At 47.1% G+C, this 13031-nt stretch overlaps 1 protein-coding gene and 1 long non-coding RNA gene across 2 annotated transcripts; both read left to right on the top strand.

Moving 5' to 3' along the window:
* The first annotated feature begins 1296 nt into the window (after nt 1-1296).
* On the top strand, nt 1297-6991 carry LOC146245994 (uncharacterized). Its single transcript, XM_084683424.1, has 8 exons — nt 1297-1412; nt 1616-1694; nt 1811-1901; nt 2027-2063; nt 2183-4445; nt 4858-6137; nt 6418-6523; nt 6733-6991. The coding sequence occupies exons 1-8, from the start codon at nt 1362-1364 to the stop codon at nt 6879-6881; spliced, it is 4056 nt and encodes a 1351-aa protein (XP_084539550.1). The 5' UTR covers nt 1297-1361; the 3' UTR covers nt 6882-6991.
* Nucleotides 6992-11321: 4330 nt separating this feature from the next.
* Nucleotides 11322-12485, top strand: LOC146245995 (uncharacterized). Its single transcript, XR_014734633.1, has 3 exons — nt 11322-11460; nt 11647-11677; nt 12156-12485. It is a non-coding gene; the product is annotated as an uncharacterized LOC146245995 (long non-coding RNA).
* Nucleotides 12486-13031: the final 546 nt, after the last annotated feature.

The following is a 13031-nucleotide window of genomic DNA, read 5'->3' on the forward strand; positions in this document are numbered from 1 at the left end:
TCCAAAAAGTATAGTGAGTTCAACCTTTCCAGCCTTACCAGCAAATTCAGAGCTGGGCGATATAAACTTCTCGTAGAAGCCAGATTTCAAATGTATCCAACACAATATTTTCTTTTCAAAAGGTGCCATTAGATCAAATCAAGTGATTGGGATGAACTTGAAGAACTTGGGATGGAGATTTGACGCATCGTGGGACTGTGCTCAGAGCAGAGTTAGGTGATTTGTAATTGATATCAGAGTGTAAAGAACGAAAGTCAGAGTCTTATCATTAGACGAGTTAGTTCAGAATCAGCTACATAAATTAGCAGGGCGACTGACTGATTTCCTTCTCATACATTCATAGTGACTTTGGGAATGTATGACCTCGAGTCAACCTGCGTCGACCTGCTAATATATGTAGCTGATTCTGAACGAACTCGTCTTCGATGTGAACGTGTTCTAACGCATAAAAAGTGTTAACACAATCGTAAATATTTGACCATTATTTTTTTTTTTATGTTAGGGGAAGATGAACTTCCCTTGCAGTCTTAAATAGATTGCTACTGGGCTAGGGGTAAGGGGGAGGAGTAAACGGGAGTATTGGGATTGGGCCTAAGACCCTCCCCCATGTGTCTGCAAGCGCTCATGTTCATCATTCTGAAATAAACGGCTGATGAAACAGGTTGGTTAAAGTTGACTGTATAATTTCGGTTCCGAGTTGTGATTCTGTGCCTACCAGTTGTCACCAGTGTGTCCGTGCCGAAGTTCTGGTGGTCTAATTGATGCTGTCTTTACCACAGTGGTTACACCTATCAAACCTGTCTTTTTATGTATTCGTGTATTTACTGTATTCATATTGAAACAGGTAACTTATTTCATGCTTATAGATGTATAAATAATAAAACGAAATCATCTGATTTCTGAGATATGTTCTCTCTTTTCAAGTGGTAACCAATACGATGATGAGATTAACATGTGTGACGTGTGCATACATGTAGGCGTGCGTGTGTCAATAAAGATTCAGTCTTTATTTATTTTTTTTACAGCAAAGCTGATTTCTCACTGTGTGGTTTGGTATTTGGAAAGCGCTGGATACAGGACGTAGAATCGCTGTACAATTCACACTGTCAAAAATGTGCGAAAAACCCAGTTATTTAAAAACATCCCAATCATACCTTTTTTGTCTAAAACCTCGGGCCATTGGAAAAGACTCCGCGCTATTTAGACATTATGACGTCATATGTCATACAGGGATTGTGACGCACTTTACCAAATGATATAAAAACCAATTGCAAAATCAAATCTGTCAGTGATGAAATACATTTTCATCACGAGGCAAGCGGTCGTTTGAAAGAGTTTGTCATCCTTACTGAGTGTAAAACATGGATGAGATCCCAAAACAGGAAAGAAAAGAACGGAGGCCTAAACAGAAGGTAAGTGGGTTATCTACCTGGTAGCTAAAACAAAACACACGAAAATGTTTGGTTCTTTAGAGTCTTTAGAATCTAATTTCATTTATGTGAGTTTAACTGTTGTGTTTAACAATGTGACTTAACTTGATAGATAGTGTAGATCTAGTCATATTTCATATTTCCAAGTCATATTAAAAGTTTAAATTATTTCTGTTCAATTCAAGGCCTTGTTGAAGCGTTTGTCTTCCCTTCAGGTCAGTGGTACATGTGTGAAGATGCCTCCCATGTCCCAGACCAGCTACCGTGAGTATTGATTGGTTTATTAATGTATCAAAAGTACCACATTCATGATTGAATTATCACTTTCTATCAAGAGAGAGGTTTCCACCAATCACACTGTGACAATGCTCAACATGTAGGTGTTATTCCACCAATCAAAATCCCATCCTGCCCAGAGGAACCAATGATGCGGGACGAAATTCCAGTGTCAGAGGCCATGATGTCCCACCCGTGAGTGTCCCTGTTAACGTCCCCTTTAGGCCACTGCCCTGTTGAACACAATGTTACGGATGTGTCGTTAGTTGTCATTGTACTGTAGAGAGTCCGTAACACATCCGTTCTTGTTCTTGTTACAGTCAGTGGAGACTCGTCAAAAAGGTCCTGTTGAGAAAGGTCAATACAATTTTTATTTTCTAACTCAGAATATGTTTTACTCAGCTTGACAATAACTATGTGTATCTGTACTGCGATTGAACTCTCTCTCTCTCTCTCTCTCTCTCTCTCTCTCTCAGAACAAGAGCATCGCTGACCTGCAGAAACGCTCAGAGGAGATGATGGAGTGGGTCCTCCAGGTGGCCAATGATGGGGTTCTACCTGCCATGGCCCTTTACCAGGTCCTTCACCTCCGCCAAGACCCTCTGTCTGCCGCTACCTCCCACAGCAGCAGTATCTCCACAAGCGACAGATCTTTTTTGTCTCCTCAGTCTAAGGACCGGTCCTCTTCTCAGGACACAGCCCAGCCTGATGTCCCCGAGGGGATCATCTCAGAGAAGTCCCATCCCCTGCTGGAAAGCGGGCTGGGATCCAGGCCACAGGACAGGCTATCGAGCGAGAGGCCTCCGACACCCCTTCACCCCAGTAGGTCCACAGAGGAGGATATCCTTGCCACGGCATCCCTCACTGTGGCACAGGTCATCGCCATGTTGAAGGGAGTGATGGTGAGAGACGAGGACAGTGAAGAGGCGAGGCTGTCTGCCATTGTAGAGGAGCTGTGTGACTCGACCATGGACAAGGTGATGGACGAGTTGGTGCTTCACCACCCCGGCAGCTCCTTGTCTGAATTCTATTCGACAAGTATCTCTGAGGACCTGATCCTGAACACCTGGCAGGACGCCAAGGAGAAGGTCCAGGTCCTTGCCGACATCCACACTGACGCCGTCAACGAGCAGATGCCCCCGCGGCCCCTGTTGTCTGCCAACACCAACACGTCAGAGGCCGTCTTCCACAGGGAGAAAAAGGAGGCTGAGAAGATGGCGTCGTTCCTCATTGGCAGTGTGGCGGAGGCAGAGGAGATGGAAAAGGCTATGGCATCGCCCAGGCCCAGCTGTGTGACAGCGGTATCAACCAGCTCAGGCCGCAGCTCGGTCAGCAGCATTGGACGGGTCAGATGCGATAGCGAGCCTCACAACCCCTCCACCCAGATGGAGAGCCTCTCTGACATCCTGGCCCACCACGCCCTCTTCCAGAGACAGGGCGTTTTCACCACAGAGGAGAAGCTGGAGCTGGTGAGGCTGGTGGGGGGCATCCTCCAGGGGATGGTGGCCAGAGAAAGACGCTCTTCCCTGAACCAGCCCCAAGACGCCGACACGGCCTCCCTGCCCCAGAACATCTCCAGTGCCTGCAACATCATCCACATCGTCCTGGAGAACTTCAGCGCAGCTGCGGAGATGATTAGAGAAGGAGAGGTGGACTTCCTGCGGCCTCGCGGTAATGACTTCACCCTGTTAGTGGAGTGTGTGAGCGAGTCCCTGCTCAGCATGGTTACGGAGGAGGTGGAGGCCCTGCTGAGGAGGAACCAGGGGGTCAGCAGCGGGGGGAGCAGCAGGAGGAGCCGCAGCCAGGGAGAGCTGCTGGGGAACTGGGTCAAGGGAAAGGAGGAGAAGGAGGCCTGCACACTCTCCTGTCAGGAAAGCTTCCTTCTCTGCACCGATCAGGAGGAGAGGAGATCAGAGGAGGAGTGCAGCTCGGCTAGCGACGAGGAGAAGGAGGAAGAGCAGCAGAAGGAGGAGGCCAGGTCAGCCTCCAGTAGCCCTAGCCCCAAGAGCCCTAGCCCCAGGAGCCCCAGCCCCAGGAGCAAGGCAAACAGCCACAACCTCAACATAACTGCTCACAAAATGCTGGACACCGCCGTGCGGATGGCCTACTCGGCCTCCAGATCAGTCTCCAATCATGAAGACTGCGAAAATGACAAAGGAGGCTCCTCCGTCGGGTTGTTGGACCAGGCTGAGTACAACCTGGGCCGCCTGCTGGCCTCCCACAACATGTGTACCAGGATGTTGCAGGTGAGGATCCAGAGCTTCTCCATGGAGCTGATCGACCGCCTCTATGAGTTGCTCCTGGACACGCAGGTGGGACGACTCCCCTCGACACGCCGCTGCCGCTCCAAGCCCAACGTCCAGAACCCGGAGGCCAAGCAGCACTTGGACTGGGAGCTCTTCACTCCAATGCTGTACAGTTTCATCCACTTGGCTTTCAAGAAACTGACGGAGAACTTCCTTGGCTTGACCAATAGGGATGTATCTTGGGACAGCAGCGACAGCAGCGACAGTAGCGACAGCAGCGACAGCAGCCACTGCACGTCTCTGGAAGGGTCCTACTGCGTGATGCCAGGCCCCAGCCAAGGGACTGTGGGTAGGAACCGGCCATCTTCCTCTGTCAGCCAGGACCAGAGGATGGCGCTAGAGGCCATTTCTGAGGTGTTGACCCTCAGAGTGGGAGATGTCCTTCAGTGTTCCTGCAATGACCCAGAAAAAGTAATGGCCATTGTCAACAAAGGTAGAGAAATCTTTTACTCAATTCACTATATTGACCCCAAAGGGGATTTTCAGGTGTTCAGGTAGCCTAACTAGTAACACTGTGCACACAGTTAATGATAGAATGCATTTAATGGAAAGCTCTTTAGAAATAGAATGTCTCACCATGTCGCCATATTGCGGTTATTAAATGGATGTGTTTTACATGTTACAAAAAGTCCTTGTGAAAGTTTCCTTAACCCTTTGGTAAAAAAAGACCTCTGGAGTCTATGAGTATGTTAATATTATGCAGAGTTGTAAGTGCTACAGTACTGCTGAATGACAGTGTAGGTATAGTTAAGAACTATAATATTAATACTGTTTTAAGAAAAGTATAGGTATTAGCTATAATAATACAAGGATACTTAAAAGTGTGAGTGTTTTTTTTGTGCCAGGCCTTGATGCTGAGGTCATGGCCAGGATAGCTAACCTTTGCAGCTCCTCCTCTGAAGCCACAACAGGAAGTCTCGACCCAGAGTTGAGTTCAGGTTTCACTAACCTACAAGTAGGCCAGTCTGAGAAGGCTGATATCATTGTCCCCGACAACGACAATGTTGACTACGTTTATGGTTTCCATGAGGAGGAAGAAATGTCAGATAGTCGAACCAAAGGCATCAACATTGCCAGGCAAATAAATACAAAGGGAGATGGGAAAGATGATGGAGCTTCTGGTCTCCCTGAGGTGGTCCAGGTGCTTCCCTGGTTGCCCCCGAGACCCTCTGAGACCCCCTCCCTGCAGACCTTGGAGATTCGCATCCAGGAGAAGGTCTGGAAGCCCTCCGGGCCCAGTGCCCTGCACCACCAGACCCTGCGGGACCTGCTGCACGGTCTGATGGTACGCCTGGCCCTCCAGGAGTCCCCCTCAACCTCCAGCGCCCCCACCTTCTCAAAGCTAGAGGCAACTCTCCTTCAGGAAGTGGGCTGGATTCTCCAGACCCAACACAGGATCAGCCTCGTCCTGGAGCACCTGCCCCAGAGCCCTTTCTACAGCGGCACAGACGCCCTGGACGCCATGTTGGAGGCGGCCTACACTAAGCTGTCGCTCAGCGCTAACAGCAGCAGAGCCCAGCTCCGCTCCGCTCGCCACGGAGAAGTGGGAGCCATTTGTGGCCTGGCTGAGACCATCGCCAAGGTCATCTGCCTCGCCGAGGACTGGCGCGCTCCTGCCGTGTCCGATCTTAGCGTCCATTTTGAGAAGGAGAATGCTAAGAACTCTGCTGGCTTGGAAAAGGCCGGTGGAAGCTCCAGCTCCCTGTGTGAGGATGTGAGGCTACATGACGGATCTGACATGGAGTCTTCTGGCTTGGGAAAGGCCAGTGAGACCCATATGGAGATTAAAGCAGATGGAAGGGTCAAGAAGAGATGTGACAGATCTGGTTTGGTAAAGGCCAGAGAGTGTCCCTTCTCCTCCAGATCACCAAAGGAGCTGAGGATCTCCAGGAAGCAGAGAGAGAGAGCTGCAGACCCAGGCTTGTTGAAGGCCTGGGAGAAGATCGACAGGTCTTCTGAGGAGACCCCCACCTCCCAGTCCTGCCACTCCTCCTCCTCATCCTCCAACTGGATGTTATCCCCCTCTGTGCCCTCCCAAACCTTCAACAGCTCCTCCATCTTCCATTTCAATCTGGGCCGTCTTGGAAAGTCCAAACTCTCCAGCCTCCAAAGATGGTTCACATTGGTAAGCTGAAAACAACTCCACACACACTGGCACTGGGTAGAACTGTCCTTAACTGAGTCAAGGATAAGATGGGTTACAAGTAAGCATGTATAGAATACATTATGTATGAGTAGTAAACAGTAGATGTAATTATTTCGCAGACGTATTTATTTAAATCCAAACACGAGGGATTTGAACCTCTGACAGTTACAGTTAATGTAGTTATGTCCTGTCAACACAATGTAAAACATTTAAGAATTTAAAGGAATTATGTTTGTCTTTACTCTCACTTCCATCCCAGATGAGAAAGAAGACCAAGGCTGTTACCAAGGTTACACAGAATACAGCTGCCAATAGAAAAAAGAAAAACCAAAAGACCAACTCAGTTACTCCTCTCAACGGTGAAAGTGAGATTATGAAAGGATATTAGTTCATTTAGGCTAGGCTTTAGTTGGCGTTCCCATCATTTCACACACACACACACGCACACACACACACACACACACACACACACACACACACACACACACACACACACACTCGTTGCAAGTAAATGGACAGTCCTGAAGTTGTGTGTGATGTTATGTCCTGTTGTGTGATGGTTTTCCATGTCCAGGCCCAGATCTTGCAGAGTCTTCCAGCATCCCAGGAGAAGAGGAACAGAAACTGAAGAAGAAGAAGAAGAAGTCTATTAAAGGCTTCTTCTGCAGGATTTCTGCAGCTCTCTCCAAGGTGTTCTGCTGTAGCTGCATGACTCACCAGTAGAGGGAGCCGCCTGCTTGCTGACTTGACTGCAGCGAGGACCTGTCACTTCCCACTCTGTTCTTGTTTTCTGATCACTGATCTTTTTTTTCATTAATAAAAAAATAAAACACATTGGCAATTTGTTTATACCTCCTTTGTAATCGCTAAGTTGTTTGTGTTTAGGTTTGTGATATCTCCATATCAGGACTGCAGCCACACAGAGGATACTTATTGTGGCACAGCACACTTTACTTCAGTTTAAGACAGATACAACACAAGCATTTCTTCAACTTTTAGATACACAGTTGACTGTGTTGAGAATGTTAGGTATTTCAGGATGACTTTTACTGTGTTTGAATGCAAGGGTGCTTGTCTTATTCTGTTCTCAAATAGGAAGGTGAGGAAGAGGGGAGGAGGGGCAGAGGAGGAGGGGAGGTGGAGGGAGGAGCAGAAGTAGGGATGAGGGGAGGGCAGAGGGAGTGGAAGAAGGAGAGAGGAGGGAAGAAACGGTGGCGTATTTACACACCATCAATCAATATCTGTCACCAGGAATCATGAATGTAATCACAAAGGTGAAGAAATGTTTTGAATAATGTTACAAATTACAATTTAATTAGCATATCCATGAGGATAAATATATATTTGTCTCAATGTCCTCATGTATGCTTCAGAAAAGAACATTGATAACCGATAACCTTATGAGAACTGGGACTTGGGCAGTAGAATAGCTGATCACTGTGCCGCACGCTGAGCAGTGCTCCAGATGTCTGCATGGTGTGATGATGTCATACTGTTTCTGAAGCTGTGATGTCAGCACTGGACCTGATGACCAGGTTCTCCCGGTCTTCCTTGCCTCTACTCTCTCTCTTCTTCGTGTTCTCCTGGCTCTCCTTGTTCCCCTGGCTCTCCTTGTTCCCCTGGCTCTCCTTGTTCCCCTGGCTCTCCTTGTTCTCCTGGCTCTCCGGGTTCCCTTGGTCCTCCTGTGGTCTGGCGGGCTGCATCTCCAGCTATGTGCTGTACTGGGACAGGGTGGCATACAGGAACTGGTACTGCCTGGGTAGATTGTAGACCAGGCCGGCCGCTGCGTTCTGAATCCTCTGGAGAGGGCGGGTTGCGCATGCTGGGAGACCGGCGAGCAGCGAGTTGCAGTAGTCCAACTTGGAGAGGACAAGTGCTTGGACTAGCAGCTGGGTGGAGTGCTCAGACAGGTTTGCCTCCCAGAGTCACTGGTCTCATGAGAACTTCCGCTCCTTCTAGAACTTCCTCAGGAGAACTGTGCTGCTCTCTGCTGGCCTCAACCTGTCCTGCAGGGGGCTGACTTTCTGACTGCTGCCTCCAGCCTGCCTCAGAAGAAGAACATAGTTAATATATAACTACTTCTGATGTTAACACTTCTTAATGAACTCTGCCCTTAAAGTAGTGAAGAGACAGAGGGACTCTGAAGGAGAGTTTCAGGTGAACTCTTCCAGACTGCCTATGCACTACGTTGTAATAGTGTTAAGTTTTATAAATGCTGTGAGGTTCTAAAGAACGACACCCTGTCCTGTTTCTTGCCCACAAACACTGCAGACCCACAAGTTGCCACAACACACACACACATGTACACAAACATACATGCACACCCACTCACATAGATACACATATGTAAACATACACGCACACACAACCTGACACGTAAAATATATAATTGTCTGAAACTTCCTTTGACCAATCCTGAGTTTGCCATGATACAGTAACTGACAGCAGTATTTCTGTTCCTCCTGAGTTTGCCTCAGAGTCACTGGTCTCATGAGAACTTATGCTCCTTCTAGAACTTCCTCAGTAGAACTGTGCTGCTCTCTGCTGGCCTCAACCTCTCCTGCAGGGGGCTGACTTTCTGACTAATGCCTCCAGTGGTCTTCATCAGAAAGAAGCTGACCCCTGCTGAGAGTCGCTATGCCGTGGTAGAGAGGGAAGCCCTGGAGGTCAAGTGGGCGGTCCAGGACCTCAGGTACTAATTACTGGGCCTCCACTTCACTTTGGTCACCGACTACGCGCATCTGCCTCTTTTCCCTGCAAAACCTTAAACAAACGTCCTTTGGGGGCTTACCAACCACCTGTAAAACATCCTTTGTGTTCTCCCTGCCACAATGTGTATGAGTCTGGGGTCTCCTTCATGTATTGTCCACACTGCTACTGCTCCCAGTGAACACTCATCTGCTATACTCATAGAAGTATGGCGAAAGAGAGAGGGCAAGGCAGAAAGAAAAGGATGGGAGAAGAGACACAAAGAGAGGGAGGAAGGAAGGGGTAGTATAGATGAGCAAACAGAACTGTCTGTGTTTCGATATTTCATCCACATCTTCCATCACCAGACAGCTGCTGTCTCCCCATTCTACCCTGGAGGCAGGTGGAGGCAGGAGGAGGCAGGGGGAGAGGAGAGGGAGGTGGGAGGCTAAATGAGGTTGAGGGGTGGGAGGGGGTTGGGGAGGCTGGGTGAGGTTAAGAGGAGGTTGGGTGAGGTTGGGGGGAGGCCAGGGGGATGTTGGGTGAGGTTCCTCTCTTGCCATCCCTCCCTCCCTCTATCTAATCTCCCCCATCTCTCTCTGGACAGTGCTGGTCTACGTTCCTGTGAGCAGCAGTGAAGAGTGTTCCCCCTGGTGGTGTGTTTGGGGACTGCATCTGTGACGGTTTATCTCTGCAGCAGCAGCTCACTCAATACTGTGAGAATGCCTCCTCTCCAACTCTCCTTTCCTTTACCTCCCTTCTAGTCCTCTCCCCTCCTCTCCTGTTTTCATATGGGATTCTGTTATGCACCACTTTAACCCTGTTGATCCTCGGCCATGTTTTCAAGCCGTGGTGATTGATTTGGGAAGGCCTGTGTCTATGTAGATCAAACTATCTCCACAACATCACCTGCTTGACTTCATGAACCAATAGTACCACTCTGTCCATTTCTCTATGTAGATGTTTGACAAAGAGACACAGGTTCAAGAGCAGGGGGGGGGGGGGCAGGAGGAGAGGGCTACAGGACAGGCAGGAGGGGAAGGTTGTTACAGAACAAAAGGGACATGTCTCCACAACATTTCATACGTGTCTGTATGGGTCCTCGGTCAGGGACCAAGCACTCGTCTGGCTTGGAGAAGGTCTGTCTGTGTGTGTTTGTGTGTGTGTGTGTGTGTTTGTGTGTGTGGAGGAAGGAGATTGGAAGAATAGAAGAGAGGGGAGGAGAGGCGTTATGGAGCAGAGGAGTTGGCATACCACCAGAAGAGGTGCTGTTATACTTACCGTAGTGGACGCTGTCAGAGTTCATTATTTGATCACAGCCTCCATTACGAACAGTAGAAGGTGTCACACGGTACATTTACAAAGTAGACCAGTAGCTGAAACTTAAAAAGCCCTCAACTTCCTGACTTGTGATACTTCCTTCTACTTAAGACGCTATCTTGCAGCAGACCTACCTGCTGTTTGTCTGCTGAATGTGTTTGCCTTCTCTGGGGATGAATACATCTTTTCTGATTGTTTTATGTTCTGTCATGTGTGGCAAAACTGAGCCAAATGTTGATGGTGTCTTTCTGCTTCTACTCACAGCTCTGCTGTTGACCAATCACCTCTCTGAACTTGATACTGTGGAGGAACATTGGATTTCCTGTGTACTTATGTTATTCACCAATCAATAGTTGGTTCATTAATCAATAGAACTAGTCATTGGATAGTAGTAAATATGTTTTCATGTGAGTTTGTGATCGATAAGAGTAGATTGGGTCTATTTGTCAGGTTAAATAGATGTTCAGGGTCAGGAGAAAGTTCTGGGTAAACGTCTGTTGTGATGCCGACGGGGAGAGCTCCACCTATGATCTCTATCTGTCCTGAGAGTGGTCATGAGCTGGGAGCTGGGAATCTCTTTCTCTGTGACTGTTGTAACACCTTTACTGCCTGACTGTCACTATCTATGTTGACTTTCTTGTGCCCTATAAAAGATGGTCCTCCGGCCTTCAGAGCGGAGAGAGACATGATTGAGTCCTAAACCTGGTGTTGTGTTGTCATTTACTGTCAGAGGTCTGGTTCTGTCTCCCAATCTGCAGATTGATAATACTTCTAAAAATCCAGAACTCAACTGAACTTAGTTCCTCTATTAACGAAGAGACGTATAAAACACTTTCTTCAATAAACACCATGATACAGTAACTGACAGCAGTGACTCTGTTCATCCTGAGTTTGCCTCCCAGAGTCACTGGTCTCATGAGAACTTCTGCTCCTTCTAGAACTTCCTCAGTGGAACTGTGCTGCCTTCTGCTGGCCTCAACCTCTCTTGCAGGGGGCTGACTTTCTGACTGCTGCCTCCAGCCAGCCTCAGAAGAAGGGAAATGTCTGCATGTGTGAAGAGTAACTTAGGTGTTTCATCTGCAGTTCCTTATCTGACCTCTAGGGATGGAGGAGGGGTTATACACAACTCTTCCCCACCCAAGTGAAAGTGAAAGTGTTTCTACAGTACAGCTGACGAATAAAGAAAATACGTTTAGATCATATGTACAACCATGGAAAGGTATGAATTACATGTAGCTAGAGATTTATATGAAACATCTGTCTGATAAAGTATTGGAATTCCAGTTCATAAAAGGTAAGAAATTATCTTGATGTGTTCATGTCTGTATTGAGGAAACAGCAGCAAAAACATGTTTCTGTGTGACTCAAAGGTCAGAAGAATAAAGTCCTTGTGGTTTGCCATGTCAAATTGAACAATAGTGAAACTGTCATGTTTTGTAATGTTTTAGCATGATCAAGTTGTGTAACTGTCTCTATACAGGAAGGACACATGGCAGAGGCTGGACAACACAGTAAGTGGACACAAGTAGTCATTGTTTGCATTGAAACATTAAGTCTAAATGTACAAACATGTACAAACATGTTCACAATCTTACATCCCTCTAGTCATTAAATGAACATATTGAATAATAAATGAACATGCAGTATACAAACATTATGTTTGTTTGTATGCTACCTTTCTGCTGTGTTGTGTGTAACCCTCTCTACAACCATCCATGCTGTTGTGTTGTATATAACCTCTCCATACTGGTTACATTATCATCCATGCTGCTGTGTTGTATATAACCTCTCCATACTGGTTACATTATCATCCATGCTGTCCTTCATGTTTGCTAGTGATGTGACTTTAGATTCTTCCTCCATGTCTCTCTAGGTTGAGTGTGTATAAAGCATATAGAGTCTGTGTGTGATTGTTACTTCATAGATGCAGACTGGATACTTGTCCTGCACCTGCAGAGATGTCAGTACTGTTTCTCTTCTCTCCAACAGATGAGTTTAAACTCAGAGTACCAGAGAGGGTTGTGGAGGCTGATGAGGGAAAGGATGTTACCCTCTCATGTCACCTCTCTCCTGAGACCAGTGCTGCTGCCATGACGATCAGGTGGTTTAAGGAGACAGAGTGTATTTACCTGTATAAGAATGGCCAGGTGATAGAGGGGAGGGGCTATGAGGGCAGAGTGAGTCTGGTCACCCAGGAGCTGGAGAGAGGCAACGTGTCTCTGAGGCTGAGAGACTACAAGCATGAGTCAGATAAAGGAGTGTACATCTGTCAGGTCACCTCTGGAGGACAGAAGGAGGAGGATACTGTGGGTCTATGGAACAGGGGTAAGAACATGATTATGAACATCTCTACATAACTATGACAACACAGTCTCTCTGTCTGTACAGATACAATTATACTTTCACATGTAAGTAGGAGTTAGAGCATTAAAGTTGTTCTAACTTATCTGGTTATGCTGCCCAATCTAACCCCTCTATACTCTAAGCTTGTAGACATGTACAGTATTGGAAGAGACAGGCTCAAATCACTTAGCAGTGATCCACATTAGTAAAGAATATGTTGAACAAACAATGCACTCAAATGCATATGTCATCACTTAATTATCTTACTGGATTTTGTGAAAGATGATTATTCTGAGATGGTATATTCTCTCAGTAAAACACAACATTCTGTAGTCTATATGTGGAGATGAAGAACAGTCATCCTCTTCATGAAAGAGCCTGAACACAGAACACAGGAGCTCCACACTGATGTATGTTGATGTGGGACTACTGACATAGAGCAGCAGTATCTCAGAGCAGCATTTACTCCTTGCTCTTAGTTCATCTTCTTATGATAATAATGATGTCTTTATTTCATAGGCT

The sequence above is a fragment of the Hypomesus nipponensis genome, chromosome 20 (assembly GCF_054491055.1).
Source record: "Hypomesus nipponensis isolate SF chromosome 20, ASM5449105v1, whole genome shotgun sequence".
NCBI lineage: Eukaryota > Metazoa > Chordata > Actinopteri > Osmeriformes > Osmeridae > Hypomesus > Hypomesus nipponensis.

What these genes read in the sequence shown, in the direction of transcription:
- LOC146245994 (XM_084683424.1), top strand. Translation starts at nt 1,362, where the DNA reads ATGGATGAGATCCCAAAACAGGAAAGAAAAGAACGGAGGCCTAAACAG. An exon ending in AATGGCCATTGTCAACAAAG is followed by an intron (nt 4,446 to 4,857) that starts GTAGAGAAATCT and finishes TTTTTGTGCCAG; the next exon opens with GCCTTGATGCTGAGGTCATG. An exon ending in TACTCCTCTCAACGGTGAAA is followed by an intron (nt 6,524 to 6,732) that starts GTGAGATTATGA and finishes TTCCATGTCCAG; the next exon opens with GCCCAGATCTTGCAGAGTCT.